This window comes from Bombus vancouverensis, chromosome 11, assembly GCF_051014615.1.
Source record: "Bombus vancouverensis nearcticus chromosome 11, iyBomVanc1_principal, whole genome shotgun sequence".
Taxonomy (NCBI): Eukaryota; Metazoa; Arthropoda; class Insecta; order Hymenoptera; family Apidae; genus Bombus; species Bombus vancouverensis.
The window spans coordinates 8,933,988-8,958,981 of NC_134921.1; the positions used below are offsets into that span (position 1 = coordinate 8,933,988).

The 24,994-nt window shown below is 40.9% G+C and overlaps 2 protein-coding genes across 16 annotated transcripts in view; one reads left to right on the top strand and one right to left on the bottom strand.

Moving 5' to 3' along the window:
* Positions 1-18,946, top strand: part of tn (tripartite motif containing protein thin) — a 56,278-nt gene extending 37,332 nt beyond the window's left edge. For 5 of the 9 annotated variants that reach the window (XM_076622520.1, XM_076622521.1, XM_076622522.1 and 2 more), the window contains 7 exons: positions 3,024-3,345; positions 4,733-4,950; positions 5,965-6,236; positions 7,006-7,321; positions 8,397-8,507; positions 8,589-10,179; positions 15,116-15,498. In XM_076622520.1, the coding sequence (XP_076478635.1) occupies positions 3,024-3,345; positions 4,733-4,950; positions 5,965-6,236; positions 7,006-7,321; positions 8,397-8,507; positions 8,589-10,179; positions 15,116-15,361 (3,076 nt within the window). In that variant the 3' untranslated portion in view covers positions 15,362-15,498. Of the gene's footprint in view, positions 1-3,023; positions 3,346-4,732; positions 4,951-5,964; positions 6,237-7,005; positions 7,322-8,396; positions 8,508-8,588; positions 11,429-15,115; positions 15,635-16,215; positions 16,378-16,892; positions 17,074-17,306; positions 17,589-18,350 lie in introns of those variants that run through there. The other 4 variants (XM_033343887.2, XM_033343888.2, XM_033343889.2 and 1 more) reach the window with 4 other exon arrangements.
* An 820-nt stretch (positions 18,947-19,766) lies between these two features.
* Positions 19,767-24,994, bottom strand: part of Camta (Calmodulin-binding transcription activator) — a 40,675-nt gene continuing 35,447 nt past the window's right edge. For all 7 annotated transcript variants that reach the window (XM_076622530.1, XM_076622529.1, XM_076622528.1 and 4 more), the window contains one exon: positions 19,767-24,943. In XM_076622530.1, the coding sequence (XP_076478645.1) occupies positions 24,805-24,943 (139 nt within the window). In that variant the 3' untranslated portion in view covers positions 19,767-24,804. The remainder of the gene's footprint in view (positions 24,944-24,994) is intronic.

The window sequence follows — 24,994 nt, forward strand, 5'->3', positions numbered from 1 at the left end:
TGCCAAACGGCATCCGTGGTGGGCATACATTTTTCAGGATGTCCCACATATCTATTCTAGCAAATGTTATAAATACACGAGGCTCCACTGGCTGTATCTTTTTCCTGGCGTGGGCCGGGCAACAACTTCCTCGAAGCCGAAATAGGCATGGTCGAGTTTAATTACCGGTCGTTTCGTGTAATACGCACACCGGCCGGTCTAATAACCCACCTAGTCAAGATGTAAATAAAAAGTCCTCTTGATATATAGAAACTCGCGAAGGTGAGTAGGAGACTTTTACGAGTACATTATTTGTGTTATACGCAGCATTTTGAAATTTTGTTAGCACCGCGACGGTTAGCACCCGACAGTTGGGATCACGTCGATGAAGTTGAAAATAAATTAGAAAATGTATATAGAAGTTACAAGATATTTAGCGCAAGACTATAATTCGCCAACATGAGAAAAATATTTTAACAGTCCAGTTATCCATCGTAGTGATAAGTCTCGATATTCAGCGAGACAATCCCTGTCTAATTTTTGTATAAACATACAATTGCAGTGGACATCTTGTAACTTTCACACGTATTCAAATCGGTTTCAAACTTTGTCGATATAATCACGACAGTCGTGTCTGACTACAGTCAGTGACAATTAAATATCAAAATGTTTTTTATAACATGTAGTATATGCGACTGTTGGGATCACATCGGTGAAGTTGGAAATAAATTTGAAAATGTATATAGAAGTTACAAGATATTTAGCGCAAGACTATAATTCGCCAACATGAGAAAAATATGTTAACAGTCCAGTTATCCATCGTAGTGATAAGTCTCGATATTCAGCGAGACAATCCCTGTCTAATTTTTGTATAAACATACATTTGTAGTGATCATCTTGTAACTTTCACACGTATTCAAATCGGTTTCAAACTTTGTCGATATAATCACGACAGTCGTGTCTGACTACAGTCAGTGACAATTAAATATCAAAATGTTTTATATAACATGTAGTATATGTACGTAAAAGTTTTCTATGCTAAATGTGCAAATAACAATTAATTAACGGAAACGTGCAACCTACGAACGCTATAGCGTACCGTGTCCTCGATACGGCTGCAAGAAACTGCAATTAACGACGTTCTCGTTGCATGTCTATTGTCGCTAATTCGGTAGTTTTCTGACTGATAATCGAGGGTAGTTATATGAAGCTGTAGCATGCAAATTCGTCAGCCTGGTTCGTGCACCGAAATTTATTACAGCGACTAGTCGGCATTTATTTGTTTTACCAGCTAGCTCGGAGAACGACTGAATTTTACTCGCGCTCGAAGGGACTTTACGCAGTCTACAAGCATCGACGATTTAAAGTTGCAATTTCAATACAGAGACTTGAATAATAGTAGTTGAATATTTGATATTCGATGTTGTATTTCACAGTAGCGTGAGAGTAACTGGAAATTACTTTTATCGGTTGTCAACGTTCCCATCAAGGCAAAATTGTACAAACGTTTCGAGAAAACGCGTTTCCAACTGACAATAGACATATCAGTTGCTCGCGGAACAGAAATATTTCATATTAGGGTCCTCTTACACGATAATTTACCAACTAATGATACGATGAATCGACAAAAGTTACGAGTTATTGGCCATAAACTGTTCTTTTCTAATTTTAGAATTTTACATCAAACAGAATAACGAACGGTAATTTGTGAAATTGTAAAAACAATTTTATCATCGTGTACTGTATAACTTCATTTGTTTTATCACCAGGCTCGTTATTTACAACTTGCGATTTGTAACTTGTGAAACTCTATTAATAACATCAATTCGATTACGCGAGAGAGCTCCGAAACGAACGAATCTATTTAAATAAACGTTGAATAAAATTTGCTAAAGTCGAATTTCAAGTTCGATATTGTTTAATTTCCCGTCCAAAAGCCTTCATAAATAGAAATTAATATCTCGCGTTTCGAACGTGCAAGAGATTGCGCCACATGAACAAGGCACAGCACATTTGAACGAGATCAATTATCAACACCGTACACGATCGTTCTCCTTGCTGATCTTCTCTCATTATACGAAGCCATCCCTGTGTCTGCGAAGCGATAATTAAGCAACACTTGGATAAACCCGATGAATCTATTACTGTGCACTGCCTTGAAAAGCAGATAACCCAGTTCCAGAAAATCGCGAGCAAGGAAATGTAGCGTTTTCATCCGTGCCTCGAATTCCATTCGAAGAAATTAATCGTTAAAAGTGAATATCGTTGTCCCTGCAACTAGTGAAACGAAAGATGAATTATAGCGGAAAGAGGAACAGAATCGCGTTAAATTTTAATCTCATCCTCCTGTTTTTACGTCCATCCTTGTGCTTCTTTTTTTTTTTCGCCGCTTCGATTTCGATGGGATCGTTAAAGCGTGCACTTACAAAATTGCTATTCGTTAGTTGTTCGACGTATCTGCGACACGTGTCACTCGAAATTGCTAGGACAGACGATGGCCGATCACAATGCAGAGACGCTTTATTGTCAGATGATCTTAGTTCGATTAGAGTGGACGTTCCAGCGGAATTGTTCATGACAGGCCGAATAGTATTGGGATATCTCCATCTTCTTCCATCGTCTTGTCCCTAATTCGTGAAATTCATTTCAAACATTGGAAATCAAATTTTCAATATGGTCCATGTAGAATCTTTCAAATTTAATATTCGAAGGAATTCAGTGAAGTTTAGCTAACGAAATTAATTCCATATATCGTATTACGTTTGTAGTATTAACTGTCTAGCATTTTCTTCCGCTGTCTTGCTCCAAATTTGTAGAATTAATTCGAGAAATTAGAATTAGAATTTTTAATATCGTCCGCCTAGAATCTTCCAGATCTAACGTTCGAAAATACCAACGAAAAAATCTTCCATTCTCTTGGCCCTAATTTATAACATTAATCCAAGAGGTGAAAATCGAAATTTGTAATATCATTCGTCTAGAATTTTTGAAATCTAATATTCGCAAACACCGACGAGGAAATAATAGAATTATTGTTGCGACAGGTACGATGCACCAGAATACGAAGTGCCGAGGAACAAATCGAGATACAGAAGTCGATTTATGCGACACCGGGACGGGGACGATTCGGATGGCGACTCGAGGTCGACCGTGAGGTTTACGTCGACGCCACAGGAGCCCTCGGGACTTCGTGAACGTGTCCTGGACACAGAAGACGCGGCACGCGGGCCACTTTCCGGGATTTTTCGACTCACAGACTCGCCGCGTATTATGAAGAAGCTTCAAGAATACGAGAGAGCCGGAAAAAGAAAGAAGGAGGAACCGGTGTCACATCCTGCTCAACAACCTCAACCACCAAAACCTCAGGTTAATGAATAGCAATTTCACCCCTTTAATTCCGACCACGGTTATTTCAACGCTACGAAACTCTTCCACGAGTTACTTCAATAAAATACTCAGTACTTTTTTTGTCTCGCTTGTTTTCGATAGAAAGAAAAACTATGCAGGGAATTTAGCTTGTAACTACAGTATATCGCACGCGAATCGTTGAATTTAATTCGAAAAAGCGAACCTCTGTTTAGCCGATGCCGTTCAGTTTGTGCAGTTTTAACGGTGGTTATCGATTTCCTGGTCGACTCCCACCTCTCGTAATATTCTCAACGTTCCCGTAGCTTTCTCGACTAAAGAAAACAACAGCCGGCGCCAAATGAAATTATCGTGTTTACAATTATACCACTGAGATCGTATATTTCGAACGATCAATTCGATTCGACCACGACAACGTAAAGCATATATCTGCCTGATCAATAGTCGAGATCTTCGTCTTCTCGAACAACGAAAACTATCGTTACGATACATGTGAAAACCATTTCGAAATTAAATCGTTGACTCGATTGAATTTCTCAGTTCGTCCAATTCGTACGATCGTATTTAGTTTGGACAGTGACGCCACAGTATAGAATTTTCACACGGATTCCCATATTATGACAGGCGATATACGCGAATGGATCGTAAGAGACGGTTCGATGGGCAAGCTCGGCGAAAGTAGCTTCGAAATCCCGCGTTATATCGCTTGGATGCGATTCAACGGGAACTAAATTTTTGATCGTTCGATCTATATGTGTATAGTGCCGATACACACGACTCGCAGGAAAACGTATCGCTGTCTCTATGGACACGAAAAGGGAATAAATCTTGAATTTAAAGTAATTGAATATTTCACGCCGGAAAACAGAAGCGTGCCGCAATATGAAATGTATACTTGATCTCGATTCATAAATATGTAAATAATACGAGACACGAGTGAATAAATTTAGTTTGTAGTTGGCCGTTGTATATTTTTGTACGAAATTCTATTATAATACAAATGAAACATATGAATACACGAATATATTTTGCTCATCAAGAAAAAAGGTTAATCTGTTTCTCTCGTGTCCACTATGCGACAAATCCTCTCTCTTTGTCCCATTACCACACATCAATCAAGGTTAGCATTTTAATGCATCGTCCACGCGTGTGACGAATCACACGGTCAACGTGAAAAGATCTCGACTTGTCCGTAAGCACCTAATCACCAACGAGTAATTTATCCTCAGACTTGGCTCATACAGGAAAACAGGAGAAAGGAATAATGGAATGTTTAAAAAATTTGTTAAAACAATGGAATATGAGAAAAGATGTTAAGCCATTTAGCAGGAAATTTCCACCAAGTTACCGTAATGTACTCGTTAAATATATTCTTTTTATCGCGTAGGTCCAAGTCAGAAAAGTGCCGACAGCGATGGCGAGACAAACCAGCGAGGATGACGAGATTTCTAGGATTAAAAAGCAGAACAAAACGGCGGCCACACCTGCGACTGAAACGCTGGAAGAACGACAACCAGTATCCACACCTACACCTGTTCATCCACCTCCAAGGGAACAGTCTGAACGAGAACCGGAAGAACCTGCACGAAGACCGATGCCCGCGAGGTTCGTATTTAAAATTATGCTTCGTTTTGGCTAAAGTAATCCCTGCACCTGTCCGATTTGTTAATGCAATAAGCTCGCTGAGACAATTCAGATACCTGTGATTGATAGTAAAATATACAACTCGATCGAATTCGCCCATAACATTAAGTCACCAGGATCTCGGTCTGCGCGCGTTCCAGTAGTAGAGGCGCGTATCTAGTCGGACAGGCTGATTTATGCCCACCCGATAGAAACCAATCGGTTCGATGGAATATTCCAAGTTCCAGAGGCGGCTTCTACTCAATCTCATAACGTAGTATTACCCTGTAATTGGTGAATTATGTGTGTGTGTGTATGACAGTATTAACGAGACACTTTTATTCCGGAAACCATTATTCTTCTTATCACTTTACTTTGTACGAAATGTGATAACTGAAGAACTATTTAAAACGACGATAAATAATTTCGATATTTAGAACGTAATTTGATAGCGTTCATTTCTGAAGGTTCAAGTAGCAAATTAGAGTCTCCTTTCTTGATTTTCGTTTTTTCTCAAATATTGGTCTTTTTTAACTCTTGAATTATACTTTGCTTGCCCAGCATGCCTCGCAGTTTAAACTGACGAACGAAAGGTCAGCGTAATATATTCTTGAAAATGCTTCTAAAATAAAAGAGATTCCTATCGACATAGCGAAAGTAATTTTGAATTAACGAACGTAGGAAGAGATGAGAAAATGACTGAAAATGAATGGCGGCAGTGTCGGTCAATAGAATCCCGAATTGAACAATTCCGCACCTATGATCCGCTGTTGATCGTTTATGCAGCAGTTTATACCGTGATCTGGAATAGGATTTTGGAATACACGCAACCACAGAATGGATGAATCGTAGGCGGATGATTGCGTTATACGAGATCGAACAAAGAGAGCCGCGATGTAAACTAATGTCATCGGTACAAATTACGTACAAATGCTCGCTACTCTATCGAGTTTACTGACTACAGGAAGTCGTTAATTGAAATATCGTTGCTCGTAGGAGAACTTCCACGGATACCCACACTCCTGCGACGAGAAGCGCTTCATCAGACTCGAGCACGGGCTCCGAGAGCTCAGGAGGATCAGGAATCCGCAGCACGGGTGCACCATTCACCGCCGAGGAAATGAAGCAGAAATACTTGTCGAGAGCACCGACGTCGAACGCAACATCTACGATCTCGTCGCCGCACAGCGGCACACCACCGACTGCCAAAGACACCGCCAACGCCTCTCCCACTTCGCGATCCTTTCAGAGCCGTTTTTTAGGCACAGGTAAGTTTCTACTTTAACGGCCATACCGTTACGCGAATCAACGCGAAACGCGTCTAAATTGGACATCGATCCTTCTTCTAACTCTCATGTCAATACCTTTCTGTGTGTTCTCGTTTAAAATTATTTATCTTCCCGGCAAGTGATTTCCGACTTCAAGTAGATCGTGTATATTTGAACGCTACAGGGGACGAGCGAGATAAATTAAACTGACAATCTGGTTACGAGGAAACAATTTTAAAATTCGATAGAGATAGAAGAGCAATATTATATTTTATATTCTTGAGCGTATGCAAAGATATTTGCAAAAGGTATTTGCGCATATCCTTATCTCTCAACGAAACGTCGATTTTTATCAGGTGCTACGCGTTTCATTTTCGTATGAAAGCGCTGCTAGGAGATACGAACTTTCATATACTTGGGTTTAATTAATTATAAATGTAATGCTCACTCGCAAATTTGATAATATCAGAAATTCATCGTGATAACTTCATCGTCGTCGATCAACGGCCATCATCATCGGGCAACGTCGAAAATTTCCGGTATCGACGTAAGGATTACCGTGAAATATCCTAGAACCGATTATTTCACAGATGAACGTTTAACGACCCAAATCTTAAGGTCATTATGATTATACCACGGGCGCCATTAACGAATCCACGTCCGATCCAAACGACGTTTCTCGAAAACGTAATTTCGCCTGGAAAGCGAAACGCGGAAGACCGTTTGATATTTATTTGAACGTGTACCGGATTTTCACATATCTCTGTAGGTAACCGTGCAGCCCCGCCGCCACCCACGCAACCACCCCCAGCGGCGCGAGAGGAAACGGCCATAAAGAAGAAGGAGGAAGAGGAGGAGGACGACGAGGAAACTAGTAGTTCCTCGGAGGAGACGGAATCCGAGACCGAGGAGGAATCGGAAACCGATGCACATCCGTCGGGCACGACGACCTCGACAACACCCTCGACCACTGCACAGGATCGTCAGAGAAGCGAATCCGCGATGGCGAGGACAGATATCGGGCCTCTGCTCGCTCGAAGCGCAGAAGCTAGACGAGGTAGCAAGGAAGACTCTCCTACGACCAGGCAAGTATATTTTCTGCCGAAAATTCTAATTCGAGGGTTTCTTGTTTTTATTAACAAGTAACATCGTGCGAGAATCCATCGATCGACGTGTATACGTACGTGGCGAGCATATAAATAGAGAAAGATAGACATAAATTCAATTTGTAATTATTCTTTGGAATTAAAAATTCGAAGATCGTGTTTGAAGGCGTAGTAGAACCTTGATTATTCAAACTAATCTCACGTTGTTTAAGCAAACGAATAACGCTATTTTCGTATGGGAGAAACTCGTTTATTTTCAACTATTTTTACAAACGTTAACATCAAACGAGAGCAGAAAGTTTCAAATAAAAATGTAGCGATTTATTTCGTGTTTGCTTTTGTTTTTCAAGGGACCATTCTCAGACGTTCCAATTTGTTCATTGTTTCGTTGGTCGATGCTCCGATAATTAAGATTCTACTGAACGAAAAATATATTTCCAACGCCTACGTTATAGAGGAAGAATGATAATGAAACAGTTTATGATACAGTTAATCGAATCTACGAGTACGAATCTTTATTTAAATTAAACGATCTCGTAAATTAAACGAGAAGCTCTAACAGGGTGATTTTTTGCGTCCATCGCGGGATCAAATTTTGCAAAAAGCAATGCAAACGAGGGGTTCACCGCGTGTATCCGGGGATCAATTTATATCTTTCGACTTGTTTCTCTATCTTAATAAATAACGACGGTGATGCGACTTAATTTGAAAGAGTGAAAAATCAATAAATAGCGTGGACGAACGGTGTACCAAGAGTTTTATCGTAGCAAACGACGTCGATAGGAGAATCGATCGTAACTTCGAACTGTTTAACAATAATCTTTCGGACGATATCCCGCGACGAACTCTCGAGCCGTAAAGCTTCGAGAATCGGTCAGAAATTGCTAGCGATGTTTAAACGATGATGTACACGTAGAGAATACCATCGTAAAGTCGGTTAGAGATCGGTACAAGGAGATTGACGAAACGTACTGATAATTCGGGGAAACGCGCGGTGACAAGCGTTAAAGGAAAATTGAACTAGAATATCGAGCGATGTCAACTCGTGTCTCAGGTATTCGTCGCCGAGAGGAAGTCCCGCGCATTCGGTGACGAGCCCGACAACTACGACGACCACGACGCCGACGGGCGGCGCCGCGACAACGCCGGCCGGCTACACCAGCAGGTTCGTAGCACACGTAGATCACGGTCAGAATCATCAGGCCAGTTCTAATTCCAATAACCCCCACGACCGTAATCGTTTTAGGACGTTTAGTGACGAACACGATGAACCGTCAAACACCGATCGTGTCGAGGATTACGAAATCGCGGCTAAGAACGCGGATTACGATATTGTCGGTGCAGACGGATCGATGGTTAAACCGCAGTCGAACAAACGAACCTATATACCGGACGATAGTACGGACACCGACGAAACGATCACCTCATCCTCCTCCTCCTCCGCCACTAGATTCAAAAGTCTCGAAGGTAACGGTAACGATAGTCGAGTAGAGAACCGCAGCGAGGTCAACGAAGACGCGTTAATGGAAGGTCGTTCGGGGAACGACGTGAACTCTTCGTTATCCGCTTGGACCGACCGACGAGCGTCGCTCGCTCAACCAGCTACAATTCCAGATAATGGATACCAGCCAGATAAGACTGTGAGTTCCAATGGATCCCTGGAAACCTCGCGAGAGACGACCATCAACGGTGACGGAAGGAAATACGCGAATGGATCGAGCGATAAATCCAACAACGTGGAATCGAGTTCGGAGAGCGAATCCGAGAGCGGCACCGAGAGCGCCACTGACAGCGACTCTGAAAGAGACGAGGAAGAGGACAAAGAATCCAGAGACGAGAATAGTAACATAATGAATAAAAAGACTGAAAACCCGGAGCAAGGTCGAGCCTCGGATATCCAACACCTGAACGATACCAACAGTGAGGATGAATCGAACAGTTCGGAGACCGACGACCAGACTACCGTATTAAGCGTACCGTCCAACTCTCATTCCGAAAATAGTTACACCGTTCTGGAACGATACGACGATAGAAGCACGAAGCGGCGAAGCTCCTCGATACTCGATGACAAAAGTATCGAGGAATTGTTCGACGACAACGGATGGGTGATTACTGATCAGGATCTGCAGGCAGAAAAACCTCGGAGAATCACGAAAGGTTTCAAGTCGATCGATCGCAATGACTCGGGCATAAACAACGAAAACACCGACAATGAATCATCCTCGAACGACGAGAAAAGTAACGTTCTGGATAGCGATACGATCGACAAGGAGGATAACGAAAGGACTGAAAACGAGAACGCGTTAAACGTATCCGAATCGTCTGAAAGTTTATCGAGAAGTCGAGCGTATAGACAAAGTAGCATTGGCAAGAACGGTTGGCTAGTGTCGGACGAATCCGAGACTGAATCTGACAGAGCCACTTCACCCGTGGAAAATTCTACGATCCGAACTGAGACCGATACGACAGAGGCGTCGAAGAATGTAGCGAGTATCGAGGATGAGAGAATGAATGACGATGACGCGTCAACACCGACGTCGACCACGGTGAACGAGAAAAAATCTGAAAGTGGCAAAGATTCGATCGTGGCCGACAGCGTCGACGAGAACGGTTGGGTGATCCTAAACAAGGTGAACAACTCGTCTACGGGGAAAAATATCGAGGGCGGAAGCATGGACGAGACGAGCACGATTCGTTCCCAAACGACCGACCTCGTAGCGAGATCTAACATTGAGAACGGTGCATTAGTCGCGAACGCTACCCAATCCAAAGAGACCGAGACTTGCAACGAGCACGAGGACACGCCTGGTGTCGATATCACTATACCGATGCAAATGGTAACCACCGTTTTCTGTGTGTCCGTACTGTGTTACAGCGTTCTAATCAATCTGTTCCTGTAACCTGTCTACTATACACCTCTTTGCCCATTTCTCACCGTATTTACGTTCACGCCTTCTTTTTGTCGTTGTTCGTCGGTGTTAGTAGTAAAAGACTGCAAAGACTACTCTCACGGATACAGACGAGACTGTCTCGATTGCAAGATACGACGCAGCAGTTTCTTCGTTCGTTATTTTTATCCTTGCGTTCGTTCGCTTCGATTCCCTCTCGTTCTTCGTGTTTCCTTCGCGGCAGGAAGGAACGCCGGCCTCGTGGAACGTTTGTTTTAAACCGTAAAAGAGAAACAGAGATCGCAAAGGAAAGTGTCGAACGTAGAAAGAATGGAATTCCTCGGACTCTTGCTCGGCGAACAATTCGTTTACCTGTGTTTCGTCTGAACTCGAGCGCTGGCTATTTGTCGCCTCTTTTCGCGAAACTGCTGCCCGGGATCTGGCGTCTTCTAACGTCTTTCGATATCATCGACCATTCATTCACGTCGGATCACAGACATTCGAAACAAAAAACGAACGAACAGAGTATGCATAATATAACCGATTAGACCTCAATCGAGTATTTATTGTATGGTAAAAAACTTGCATTTTATATATTGTGATAATCGTACGTACGATCGTAAGTGTAACTTTTTGTTCCTACGTTGATCACCCGCGACTATTAATCCCCGCATTGCTCAATAAACGTAGCTTCGTAGACGCGGAAGAAAAATTAAGAAACACCGCTCTAGTCGGCAAAACTAAGCGTAGTTCAGCGCAGTTAAAGAAACCGTCCTCCTACAGTGCAGCTTAAGTCCACGCTGAAATAAACGCTTTTGAAATCGTTCCCATTGAGAACACGGCCGCGCTAATGGCACGTCGCGAGACGAAATGTGACGCGTAAGACTATTACGATTACAGTGGTTACGTATTCCAACGAACTGGCTTTCTCACGAACGAAACATCTAACGACTGCGACGCACATATCCATAAAAATCTGTGTATATATATTTGATACATATCTAACGTGTCGAATTCGTCGGAACGTCAATTCGTCCGACTACGCATCCACTGTAACCATAGCCTAACGCGTGACAAGCCATTCCCGTTAACCCGTGATCATTTTCATATCATTGAAACTTTTTGTACTCTTTTTCCTAGTGAATAGACTTGCGTCAGTTTGTTGGTGTGGTAAATAAACTGCATTTCTTTGTGATAACTCGTATTATTTATTTCCCTGTCAACATGTCCTCAGTTTAGATAAGCATATAACAGAACAACGAAACAGAGAAATGTCGTATCCCGCCTGCAAATCTCTATACTGTCTGTTCGTTGTTATTACTCGTATCTTTCACGCGTCTCTGTTGCTTGTTTTTTCTTAAAATTGTATTTATCGTTTCTTGTCACCTCAGTTTCCCAAGTATCTTTCTTATCGTATCTTCTTATTCGTATACTTTGTTGTCATTCCTTCAGAAAATACGTAACAAGCGTAGAGAATAAAAAAAGAAGAAGAAAAATGCATCTTTATTTATTGCACTAACAGATTGAACGTTCTCGTCTCAGAATCATGTGAAATCCTCTCGTTACTCGTTTACACGCACCACCCCCCGCCCCCAGCCCCTAGCGAGAAATTTCCACGAAGGCGCTCAGCTTTCCTTTATATTTAAGACCTCCCTCGAACTCTGTTGCACCACATCAAGATGCACGCACGCTCATACCACGAATTTACAGCTTACTCGACGAAAATGTAGTTCCGAGGAGAAGGTAAAAATCGATCCACGTGTAAGAGGCTCGCTACGATCAAGGTATCATACATGTTCGTTGTCGACATTGAAAAACTTAGTATTGGATGGTTTAAAAAACGATACAAGGCTTGTTCCAATCAAATTATCGAACAAGCGAAGCTATCGTTTGCAACGTAGATAGATTAATCGAGGTTTTAATAATTTAACAACGACAATTTGGACCTGATACCGCTTCTTCGAATCTGATTAACCTGTTTGCAATCACGCGCCAGATATCTCGCGATATAGCGTCGTTCGTGTAACGATGAAAAATGATTAAAAATTTTATTAAGTTGTAAATTAGAAATCGATGAATCAACGTCTTGGACGGATAGGTGGCAGCTTTTCACAACTATGGTATTTATCACACTATGGTAGGAGAACGATATTCTGAATTTTTTTTTTATGAACCTGATTCTCTGTCACGGAAAATATTTTCGATATTTTGATAAAAATATTTGTTCACGAAATATGAATAAATGTGCAACGTTGAATGAAGGGCGTGTTATACGTGTAGGAAAAAAAGGCTCACTTGATTTTACCTATAAATATTGAAAAAACAGACACGTGAGATATTTCATCCTTGACGCTACATGAATAATATTTCATCGTGCGATATCTCGTTCGCGGTTACAAAGCGGTTAAGTGATTTCCATTCGAGCTTCCCTAATAACGATGAACTTTATGGACCATTAAGTAACATCGAATTCGAAATTCACGAATGTCAACGCGAGAACACGCGAAATATTACGTAAGAAACTAATGTGACCGCATTATGCACGATACGGAAAGTGCCGAGGTATGCCGTAAAGGGTTTAAATATAACCCGTTTGTTACTTTAAATATCCTACAGCTCGGATAGTCAGTGGATCTATATCGGTCTGTAGTCTACTTGACTGGAAACACGGATGTTATTCCAATACGTTTTAGCGTTTGGCGTTCACTAAACGCGGTAGCTCGAGAATCATCTCGAGATTTTAAAGCGAACGGTACAAAAAAAAAACGTCGTGGAAACTGCCGAACCACCGAGATGTAGCGTTTAAGGTGTTTGAACGTTACGAGCTGGTTGAAACATTTTCTCTGGCCCGAAAACACGATGAACCAGAACGTTCGAAAATTCGATGGCGACTGAAACATCGGCGCTGTTCAAAGTTTGCACGAGGAAAGCAGAAAAATGTAGGTTAGAAGTGGTCTTAAAATTTTACGATTACTGTTTGCGGTAACTTCTCTGTCATACATATTTACCACGTATATATCAAAAGAGGAATGTTTATCGTGGCCAAGAGCTGATCGAAAAAGAACGTGTCTCGGAGAAACGCGTGTTAGATGAAAAATAATTCAAATGGAAAATAAATGCTTCTATAAATTAAAATAGGAGATGCAACGAACGAGTATCCAATTAACAGGAAATTAGAAATTCCTTGTTGCACGCATTCGGCACTCGTAGCTCGACTCTTTCATTCTGTTACTGCTAAAAACACGCGAATTAATCGTTTGATCTCGAATTGGAACGTAACGGCGAATTTTATCGGATGATCAAAAAAAAAAAAAAAAGAAAAAGGAAATCGATAATTGAAAGGAAAAGGTCTACTTCCTCCGGAATAAAATTGCTTCCGACGATACATGGTTCTTGTTTACTCGCCACTTTACACAATTTATGAGGGATATGATAAAGAACTGACATATCAAATAGCGTGCTACAGATTGATATATAACACAGCAGATATGCATCCGTTTTCACTACTCTGTACACCATGGATACACGGCTGATTACACGTCAGATTTATACCACGTTGTGACTAATTGCCATGGATCCCACGATAGAATGGTAACTAACACTTGGACTGATATAATAGTGAGAAAATGTAACGCGATATATCACGAGAATAGGACGTACGTATGGTTATCAATGAATACCAGCATGATTAGAAGATAAGCTGGCAGAATGCGAAACTATCGCTTCGAGATCGCGACACTCGGTTCCAGGAGACGAAACACGTCACGAACTGCATCATCCATCAAACGTATTTCATTCTGACGTACGTGTTACTAAATATATAGCTATAACTGCAAGTTAACAGCTCCAACACTTGGACGACTCAAGCTTCAGTTTTCTGCTCTTCAAATAACCAAAGAAGCTGTTGATGTCTGCGCGAATATCCGTGAACTGGACGAAGTACGGAATCGGTCGCTTGTAACTCGTACGGTGGCTCACGAAAGTATTTGAACATTTAGCGTAGCAAACTTTTATGTACACACTCTATATGTTGTATGGAACATTTTGAAATTTCACTTCCACTGCAATGACACGCGAGTGTCACGATTGTATTTGTCATATTTGAAACCAATGTAAAAATGTAAATAGAAGTTGCAAGATATTTGCTACAAACATACAGGGATTCAGTAAAAAATTATGAGGTTCGTGAGTTTTGTAAATAATGTCGTTTCGTATTTTACATTTTCCTCGAAGGATGTCATTACGTCGCATAAGTATTTTACGTCAAAATTTTGACAATTATTAACAGAACAATTAAAAATCAGTAAAAACGTAGAATATCGGGAAACGACAAATAACATTCATCGACGAGTATGATGAAACTTCTGCGTTTTGGACCTACATATGCTCGCATTATTACAACTATGTTGCAGCTTCTATGTACATTTTCGGATTAGTTTCAAACCCTACCAATATAATCATACTCATAATCATAATCATAACCAAGCGACTTTGAAATTTCCAAATGTTTTCTACAACATAATAGTATACAGTGAGAAACTTTAAACTGATAAATCTAACTACCTGTAGTTTATGTCCATTTCATGTTACACGTGTCTCTGCACACTGTACAGTTACACATACTTGGATATATTTAACAATACAGGAAACGCTCCTTACTGTACGAAAGTACTTCTGTCACTGTCATTCACAAGAGATTTCTGCAGGTGTTCGAATACTATCGCGAGCCACTGTATATGTTCCCAATGGATCGATAACCTTTGACATAGACACTTATCGATGGCCAATCGATGTTTTGTCCCATTTTAATCCACCGAGTAACAACAGGCTTCTCGATTAACAAGTTCGATCTGAACGAGCCAACCTTCGTTCCGCAATGTTTCAGGTTCCTGAACAAGAGCAGAAGCCAGGCGGCGATGATGGCGAGCCGGGAACGAGAACGGGAGCGCGAAAGAGAACGAGAACGCGAACGAGAACGCGAAAGGGAAAGAGAACGGGAGAGAGAACGCGAACGAGACGCGGACACGGAGGTCGATTCGCCGTTGTCGACGAGGTCACGGTACGCCGCGTTGAAAGAGAGAAGACAACGGCTGGCTCGGTCCAGAAGCTCGCACAACTTCGGCGGAGATGACCTCGACCTCGACGAAGAGCCACCCTCTCCGACGACCCAGTCGCCGAACGCTTACTTGGCTGCCAAGTACGGAGCCGGATCTGAACTGGCCAGAAGTCGGAGTACTCACGCCTTAAAGTCGAGAGAACCGAGTCCGGAGCGTGATAGGGTTGGCACAGAGAAGGATGGCGCAGCTTTGAGTTCGTGGGCACGATACTTGAAGAACAAATACGGGAATCGCACCACCAAAGACAAGGAGCCCTCGTCCTCCGCCTCGACGATTCCATCATCGAGGTACGGTATTAACGTTGAGTGTTTTCACGGCTTTTGTGGTCAAACCGGGTTGTTTATGTTCGTATCTAATATTTTTACTGTTCTAGCTTGTCAAAACGCATACAAAGCTTTTGCGGTCTTTGTAAAAATGTATTGGAATAGTGAAATATGGAATTGAAACACATTGAAACGTGTCGCAAAAATGAATTATTATGTTATATTAGGTTGATTGAAGAGCTCGTAGCTTTTTTGATAAAAAAAAAAACGAACAGATTTTCAAAGAGAAATTGGTGAAAGTATTTGATAAATTAATATGTTATGTACTATTCGGTGAAATTGATTCTGTATGGAAATGAATTACCTTTGATTCTTTCAAGTTTCGTTACGAATTTTCCGAACAACTCAATGCCGTCAGCTTTTAAATCAAACGTTCGAAAAATTTTTCTGTGAAGATACAAATGTGCTAATGAAGTTTCATACTCGCGGCATAAACGATTCAGATTGCCTACGGAGGCTGAAACGATTAAATTGCTTCGACCAATGATAAAGGAATTTCCCTTTCTCAAGACACGAAAGAGTTGTTCTTTTAATTTTATTTGCAGTGGAAGTACTACCTCGAGGAGATTATCGCTGGGACTACCTTTGAGGCACGGTGGTCAAACATCCTTCGAATCTTCTGACGACGATCAAAAAAACCCGTCAGGCTCCCCCACGTCCCCTACAGCAGCTCCCGTTATACCCGCGGCAGCAGGTTCCTCCACTAGGTGAGTCTATTTATCATTTGAGCCTGTCACAAGCCACATTGATCAACTTGGTAAATTGAAAGATAAAACAAGCGATCATGTTGCAAATATTATTTTTAAATTTACTTCTTCAATAAATTTACTTCTTCAATAAATAAATAAAATTAAATCGATCGTTCCTTGAGAACGGAACGTTAATCGCGTTTACTTTGCAGCTGAGAGGAAGACCAACGTAAGGAATGCGGGTTCGATCGAGTCATTTCGAACAGATCCGACATAATCATGAAAATAAGCACGCGTATTGGCCAAAAGTGTCACATATTCAAATAAAACAACATAGAAACGCGTAAGGGAGAACGATAGAGAGTAGCACATTCTTTACCCCTGTGCCAATCCGCTAGTTATCTTTTCAATTCTAATGCAGTACTTATGTAACGAAACTGAAAAATTGCAACAAAATGCAAAGTTGACCGGTTTGGTTCGTGACAGGCTTGTTTAAACAGATGTGAATGAGCAATATGAAATTTTCATATAAGGAAATGGTTGTTGGAATTTGACAGCAATGGCCGGAGGAGTCACTACTTGCTGAAGCGGCGGCAGCTGTTCAAGTTCGGGATGCGGGGGAGCGAAGCCGGATGCTTTACCTGGCCGAGAGGCCTCGCGGTTGGCCCTGACAATTCCATCGTCGTAGCCGACAGCTCTAACCATCGTGTTCAAGTAATTCATCCTCAAAAATACCTTAGAGATTTCTCATATTCCGTGATAAATTCGTAAAGTACATGTTCTTCAAAACGACCAAATCAAAGGGCGAATAAAATTTATTACGCGATCTAATAACACGTACTGTTCTTTAAAACAACGTCATCGTCAATGCCAGGGAAAGCTTTCTGACGATATAAAAACGAAGGAAGATTGATCGATGTATTGAAATATGGCGTTGAAATTTACAGGTATTCGACGGTAATGGGAACTTCATGAAGGAGTTCGGAACATATGGCAGTGGCGAGGGTGAATTCGATTGCCTCGCCGGGGTGGCGGTTAACAGGATCGGACAATATATCATCGCGGATCGTTACAACCACAGAATTCAAGTTCTCGATCCTTCCGGTCGTTTTCTGAGAGCTTTTGGATCCCAAGGGACCGCCGATGGTCGGTTTAATTATCCTTGGGGAATCACCACGGATGTTCTTGGATTTATTTATGTGTGCGATAAAGAGAACCATCGCGTACAGGTACGTGTGTTCGCGATTTTGTTATTTATTTTTCTTTCTGTTATAAACTGTTCGGAGAATCGTATGAGAAAAGTGCAAGGCCTAAAACGGCAGCGTCAATGCGACAACATACACGAGACCCTGAAAGATATCACACTATGTGAGACTTCTTTACCTATATTGTATTGTGAACATACGATAATGATACAAATATGATGTTAGTTTCAGTGTTCATTAACCCTTTTCAAGCCCTCACTATGTGTACCTAGACTTTGTATAGTTAATCCTGAATAAAAAGCCTTCAAAAAAAAAGATTTTTTCTGAAATAAAAAAACATTAATTTCGAGTAATTCTCTGTTTGAACCCCCCGAACTCATGGAAATGAGAAACGTGAGAGCAGCTACGGGTGAACGATCACAGTTCTTCTATAAAAAAAATTAAAAAAAAAAGCATTAGTACGAAGGGAAAATGATGCTTACTTGAGACACACGGCGTTCAACAATGGACGAAACGTGAGTTATTTTACAGCGAGAATACTAAACACGTAATCCCTCGACTGATACCCTTTGCGATTTCCAACCTCGTAGGTTTGTGTACAAAGGTCGATTATCCGCTGATTGGTGTGTGCAAGATATCTTGTGGTAGCGTGTCGTGTAGGAAAAAATAATCCAGAAACTATAATCAAATTTCTAATATAAAGCAAATAATCTCTGTGTAACGAAAGCGTCTGTATGCTGAATTGTATCATTTGTACAATCGCTGTAACAGTATATGTTTTCGCAGGTATTTCAGTCAGACGGTACGTTCGTGGGCAAATTCGGTTCCTGCGGAAGCGGACGTGGCCAATTGGAACATCCTCACTATATCGCGGTGAGCAACACGAACCGCGTGATCGTCAGCGACGGCAACAATCATCGTATCCAGATATTCGACGTGAACGGCCACGTGCTGACCTCCTTCGGATCCGAAGGTTCCGACGAAGGTCAGTTCAAGTTCCCAAGGGGTGTCGCTGTTGACGATCAGGGCTACATCGTCGTCGCCGACTCCGGTAACAACCGGATACAAATATTCAGCCCAGAGGGGGCGTTCCTCAAGTCTTTCGGCGGATGGGGCAGCGGTGACGGTGAATTCAAGGGTCTAGAGGGTGTTGCTGTCACATCGACCGGTAACATCGTCGTATGCGATCGCGAGAATCACCGCGTTCAAGTGTTCTGATTTCGTTTCGTTTCGTTGTGTTCTCTCTTATTTCTTCTGTGATTCGTCGACCAAGGACGTCGAACGATCGCAAAGGAGGGCTATTTTAAGAAAAGAAATTCGGTATTCTAAAGGGTATTTTTCATGGTACTTTGGATTTTTGGTCGTATAATTAGGACGAGCAACACTGTGGTCCATACTTTTGATCAGAAGGGTTTCCAAAGGTCGACGAATATCGCGTGGAAAGAACGAAAAGCGCGCTTCGACGATGAATGAATGAGACGTCGCGTTAACTGCTTGCTTGCGTTAGAAATTAACATGTAGCTGTGTTGTGCTGAGCTAATCATCTTACGGGGAAGCCCTTTGACACAGAGACCATGGAAGCTTCGATCTTTCTTTCGAGAGATAATATATTGAAACGATTGGGTTGGAAATTTCGTATTCCATTTCAATGTATGGCTTCGATGCGAATACGTCTGTGGCCGAGACGAATCGACGATGGAACCGAAATGAAACTCTTGGACGTCGGCCAATTTACGGAGTTTAGCTTGAAGAATGAAAAAAGAAAAGGAGAAAAAAAAATCATTTTGTCTGTTCTTCTCTCTCGTCTTACCCCCTTTCTCTCATTCTACCATCTTCCTCGTACGCACATCATATCCGCGTAACTTAATTTAATTTATACTCAAAGTGACAACAATACAGTTTGTACCGTTTGTATGCTTCAAATAAATTGTTGCGGAAGTAATAAAAGAGAAACGAGAAAAAAGGACGTGTCTTGTTTTGTTCTGTCCGCTGAAAAACTTCCATTTGAAAAACGTCAAAAAATAAAAAAAGAAAAAAAGCAAAAGAAAGAAGTCACCTGTCTCACCTTCTGTCAATCCATTGGCAATCTCGATCTTAAAAAGCCAACCGTGGAAATTAAGAGGATTCGGTAGCTTGTGTCTTGGACGAGTGCCTAGAGCTAGAATAGACAAATAAGCGGGGGTAAGTCAAAAGGTAAGTGAGTCAATAAATATATAATTTATTAAATGCAATGATGAAATGGTGTAACAATAGGGGGCGGGCGAACGGCGATCATAGGATCGCCATAAGGGCGGACAAGAGGGAATACGCTGCCCCGCCCAACACCCCCGGATCGGAAATATAGATAAAATATTTTCGTTATTATTTACAATATTAGTTGAACGTTAGTCAATAAATAATAAACAGTGGCGTAATCCTTTATTTAATATAATTTAATAATGTAATATTACGTTTGCGATAATAAAAATATTACAAGAGATGGAGCCTTTACCATTATTCGTTTCCACTAAAAGTAGCACGAACTTGTTTAAATTATTGCAGCCATCGTTCCAAAATTCACGCGATCAGACAGATCCCCTTGAAACCGTGTTTGACCACGTGTGTCGACGATCGATATTCGTTCAAGAAACCTTTACTGCCATCGTTCCACGGCAAATGATAAGTATCCAAGAAAATCAGCTTTCGTGAATTTTCGAACGTGAGTAAACGTCGGCTGGATGTAGATGTCGAAACAGCTGTCGAAACCATCAACCTTCCGGGATAGTCGCTCTTCGCGAAATCGAATGGGATTTAACAAATTAATTAATCGGCGTTACGCTTCCTCGATATCCGTATAGAAAAACCGCATAGACAGCGCGGAACGTCGAAACAACGCCACGCCGCCGGATTATCACAACGAAAGTACGCGACATGCTTGGACGTTATTATCGAGTAAAATACAGAGGGTTGATACCTCGATAAGACTAGAAATATGTTTATGTAACGCACGGGCCAGGCAGGCAGCAAGCAGGTACAAAGTGACCGTCTTAATCAAGGAACAGTGAGTAGAACATGAGCTAGGCACCGATATCCGATCGTTTCGACCTTTTCGACATCGTGATACAAACGTCCTACAGGATGACCCGTGATACACCAACATGACGTCAAGATCGAAGGTGTCGCATCTCGTAAAAAACGCGTGGACATACATCTTTCCGCAAAACATTTTTTGTACAATATCTTTTCTTCGTGATGTTACTCGTAACGTGCATATTCCTTTGTTTCCTGATAGATTCAGAATGTTGCGTGTCGCCGATAGAACTTGTTTACTCATTAAGAAAATGAATTTTTTTATCTCTTCGAGGATAATCACGTGCCTGTGTAATTTGAAACGCCAATTGATAGATGATTCTCGGTCGTGCTGGTTTATAACGAGGCATCTTACACGCGTATATATCTCGTGCGATTTTCTGGAGACTGGACAATTGGAAATATTCGAATCTATAGCGCGAATCAATCATTCCCAATCAAAGGAGAAGTTTTTTTTTTTGTTTTAATAGTTCCTCTATACCTACTGATTCGTCTCTGCATCTAGAAAGTTTAGTTTGAAAAGTGGCATGACATATTTTCTCATCTGTATCGAGTTTAATTAAGTAGTAATAAAGTTATAATTAATTATTTATATAATTAATTAAAGTGGCAGCAGTTAGGCCATGCGGCTCCTATCATCTAGTCGTCTTTGACTCTTGGCTTTCTTACGTAGATTTAAAAATTTGTTTACTTATTAAACTTTTATATTTTGAGAATAATTTTTATTAAGTGACTTTTAAAGTTTATGTATCCTCGAAGCGCCTACCCTAGCGATGTCTTTTAATTAATATTATTTTTTAGCATTTTCTCATTTTTTTCTTTTTAATCTCGCTGTTCTCCATACCTCGATATAATCTTGGTGTACGTGGTAATTTAACGCGATTCTAGAGTAATAATGGGGAACTCTGAAATATTTCGTCCGCGGTGCCGGCTTTTCCATCTGGGAACTTTTCTTAATCGCGACTGAAAAATACTGTGTGCAAATATTTTATACTTTTTTATTTCTTTTTATCTTTTTTGTGTCTTTTTTTTTTCTTTTTGTTCGTTCGTTCTCGAATGTCGGAAAAGCGACGTAACCGCCGTATTTGAAGATCGGGCCGCCGTCTCGGAAACTCTCGAAAAAAATCCGTTTATTTCGGCGTGTGTGCACGGAGCTCTAATTCCTTTCTTCACTTTTTTTTCTTTTTACTTATTTTCGCTTTCTCAAAAAGTCAGAAATTTTTATCGTAAAATTCGAAAGTTGATTGCCACGCACGAAGTTGTACAAGCCCGATAGACTAAAAATATTCCTAAGGTGAGATTTCCTTTTCTTTCGTCATCGGCCACGCTCCCCCGTTTTTTTCATTTTAATCGACTTTTTTTTTTTGTTTGTCTTGTAATGTACTACATACTCGCTAGCCCTCGTTTAATAGTTTCTTAAATATGTAATAAGCAAAAATATGAATATAATAATAGTTTTGTGTATATAATAATAATTATTATTTTACTCGTCTCATTTTAAGTATCGATAGGATCGTGATTAATTAATTAATTAATTAATTAACAATGATTAAAAGAGTGTAAGAATTTGTTATTCTCTTTCTTTCTCTTCTTCCATTCGCATCCTTCCCTCTCATCATTATTTTTTTTTCTTTTTTGTTTTCATTATCAACTAATAATTCTTTAAGCTTAATGGCATGAAAATGCTCGTTGGAATTGACTCGTGTGTACAGTTTATCATAATTCATTTTTCTTCTCTCTTTTCCATTCGCGCTCCGCACAATTATTTAACCTCGCTACAAAAACCTCATAGCTTGTCTTAAACACCGGAGGATCAACACAGGATTTCTTTACTTTTTTTTTTCTTTATTCTTATAAATCGAAGACGAGGATCAATCGGTCCATCTATCAACAGATTCTCTCGACAAATCTGACGGCGTAATCTCGACCCACCATACTGGATTTGTCTGTCTGTCTGTCTATTTTTTTTTTTTGCGTCTCGGCGACTCGCGTCCCCAATGGACGTTGAGACGTTCGATTTTTTGCGTAACTTTTTTTTCTTTAGTATTTTCTGCGGAAATACTTTCTTGGATCACCATTAATTTATCACAATAGATTTTTGTCTTCTTAAATCAATTTGAACGCGGGTACCACGGCTGTGCCCCCGTGCGCATATATTCCGCCTCGCTACGCCTTAATTTACCTCTATTTTTTAATTTTTATTCTTTCTTTATCTAAAGAACCTTTAAAAAAATCCCCTACTGGAGAGAGAAACGGTAGGTAGTTTTGTAACAATGTAATCGACTATCTTACCCTAATATAATTCTACGAAGTTGATTATACTGTGACTTTAAGCACAGCCCGTGGATGAAGTGCCCTCCGTTTAAATAGAGAAAGGGCTCTTGATTTTTTTATGTTTTTTCTTTTTTGTTACTTTTACTTTTTACTTGTTTCTTTAAACTCTCTCTCTCTCTCTTTCTCTCTCTCTCGCGCGCGCGCTCTCTCTCTCTCTCTCTATTTCTCTTATCTTTAATTTTCTCTAGCAGCCTTTTTTGTTCACACGCTCACTCGTCCATGCTCTCTTTCTCTCTCTTCCTAGGTCTCAGATATACCAGATTTCTCCGAAAATAAGATGCTTCTTGTTCATCGACCTGAATTGTATTGCCTTTCTTGTTTAAAAGCGACAAAGAAAAATTGTATCGTGCAAGGAAGAGATCATTGCTGCCACCTAATTCAAATATTATGCAGTATCAATATCTCCTGAACGTTCACGTACAACAGATATTGCACCGTGTTATTACGGCAATGAAACATTCGCATCATGCTCGATCGTATTGAAAAAAAAAGTAGAAAAGAAAAAGGAAATACGAAAAAACGTCGCGAGATTCGAGCCACTTTGATTAAAAAAAAATTCGATTTCGCGTAAAGCTGTGTTATAGCGAGGAACAAATAACAAAATAGCTTTCGATGTACAACAGCAACGAATAAAAAACTTGCGCGTCAGATCTCGATCGCCTTCTTCATCCTTCTTTTCAACGATAAATACTTAAATATTGAAAAAAAACAAGCAAATCGAACGTCATTCGTACTTCGATACTTGAAAATAACGCACTGCGTAAAATACTTAATACATATATGCTTTCTCACTCCGAGATTAATATGTAAAAACATAAATTAAACTTCACAAATATGTAAATCGTACAAAAAGAACGAAAAGAAGGGAAGAAAAAAGGTTCTTCTTCAACGACGTGTCCACGAGTCTCTTATCAATACTGTTCTCTCCTCGTCGTTGTCTATATCGAGTCTTGTACCATTTACGTAAATCATACGTAAAGTAAAAAAAGAAGAAAAAAAAAAGAAACGAACAACAACATATATAAGCTATTACACTATTGTCGCGTGAAACACTTCGACGGACACGCAACGCGAAAATAATGAACCTCTAGAACGGCTCGTTCAATGTACGGTGCCATAGACTTGCAAGGATAACAAAAAGGGTATGAAGAAAACTATCTATACAGTGTGCCAAAAATCAATGCAAAGTATAGTCGTTCTTAAAAAAGTTTCAGCAAAAAACATAGCCTCTTTCGTATTCTCAGTCGTAAAAGGTATTTGATACAATTGATGCCTCAAGCGGAGGGCAACATTGCAATTCTACGAACATGCTTCGACCGATGCGATTCTTAATACGATCTTAAATAAAATTAATGCATTATCTATTATGCTTGAATCGCCTTGCACGTGTACAACGTCTCGTGTACGCGTGCTAGAGAGACCATGATAGACCACCTACCTCTGATACCACTTATCGTCAACGTCGACCGAAGAAACAAATGCAGGAAATAGGCATAAACGGCAGCGTCGAATAAACTGAAGCGAGAAATGAATAAAGTGGATTCAGGTGATGATGTCACGATCCTTCGGCTGAACTGTGGGTCAAAGATGCGAAAGGTGGAAATTGATGTTTAGATCAAAAAGGCAGGTACGTTATTATTGAAGAGAGCAAAGCGTGTCCGTGTCGTGATCGGTCGTCAAAGGCTTCTTGGACTATATTGTTCCTGGAACCTTGGCGAACCTCGACGATTATTCCGTCGTAGCGTACCCCATGACGACCATTATTGAGTGGCTAGGCTCTATTACTTTGCTTCCGATGTATCATCACCGTTCTGTGTGCTGTTCGATCGACAGTCGATTAAGTGACCTCTTGGTTGGCGGCTACTAGGCTGGCCCCTGGGCTAGATGAGGGCGAGCTTTGGGGGACAGCAACCGCCCGTAAAATGCCCGCTGGCGGCCTCCCGTTCCCGTTTGCGGCGGCCCTGGCGTTCTGCAGCCTAATTCCAGAAATGCATTCGTTCATGTAGATCAAATTTACCGAGCTAACC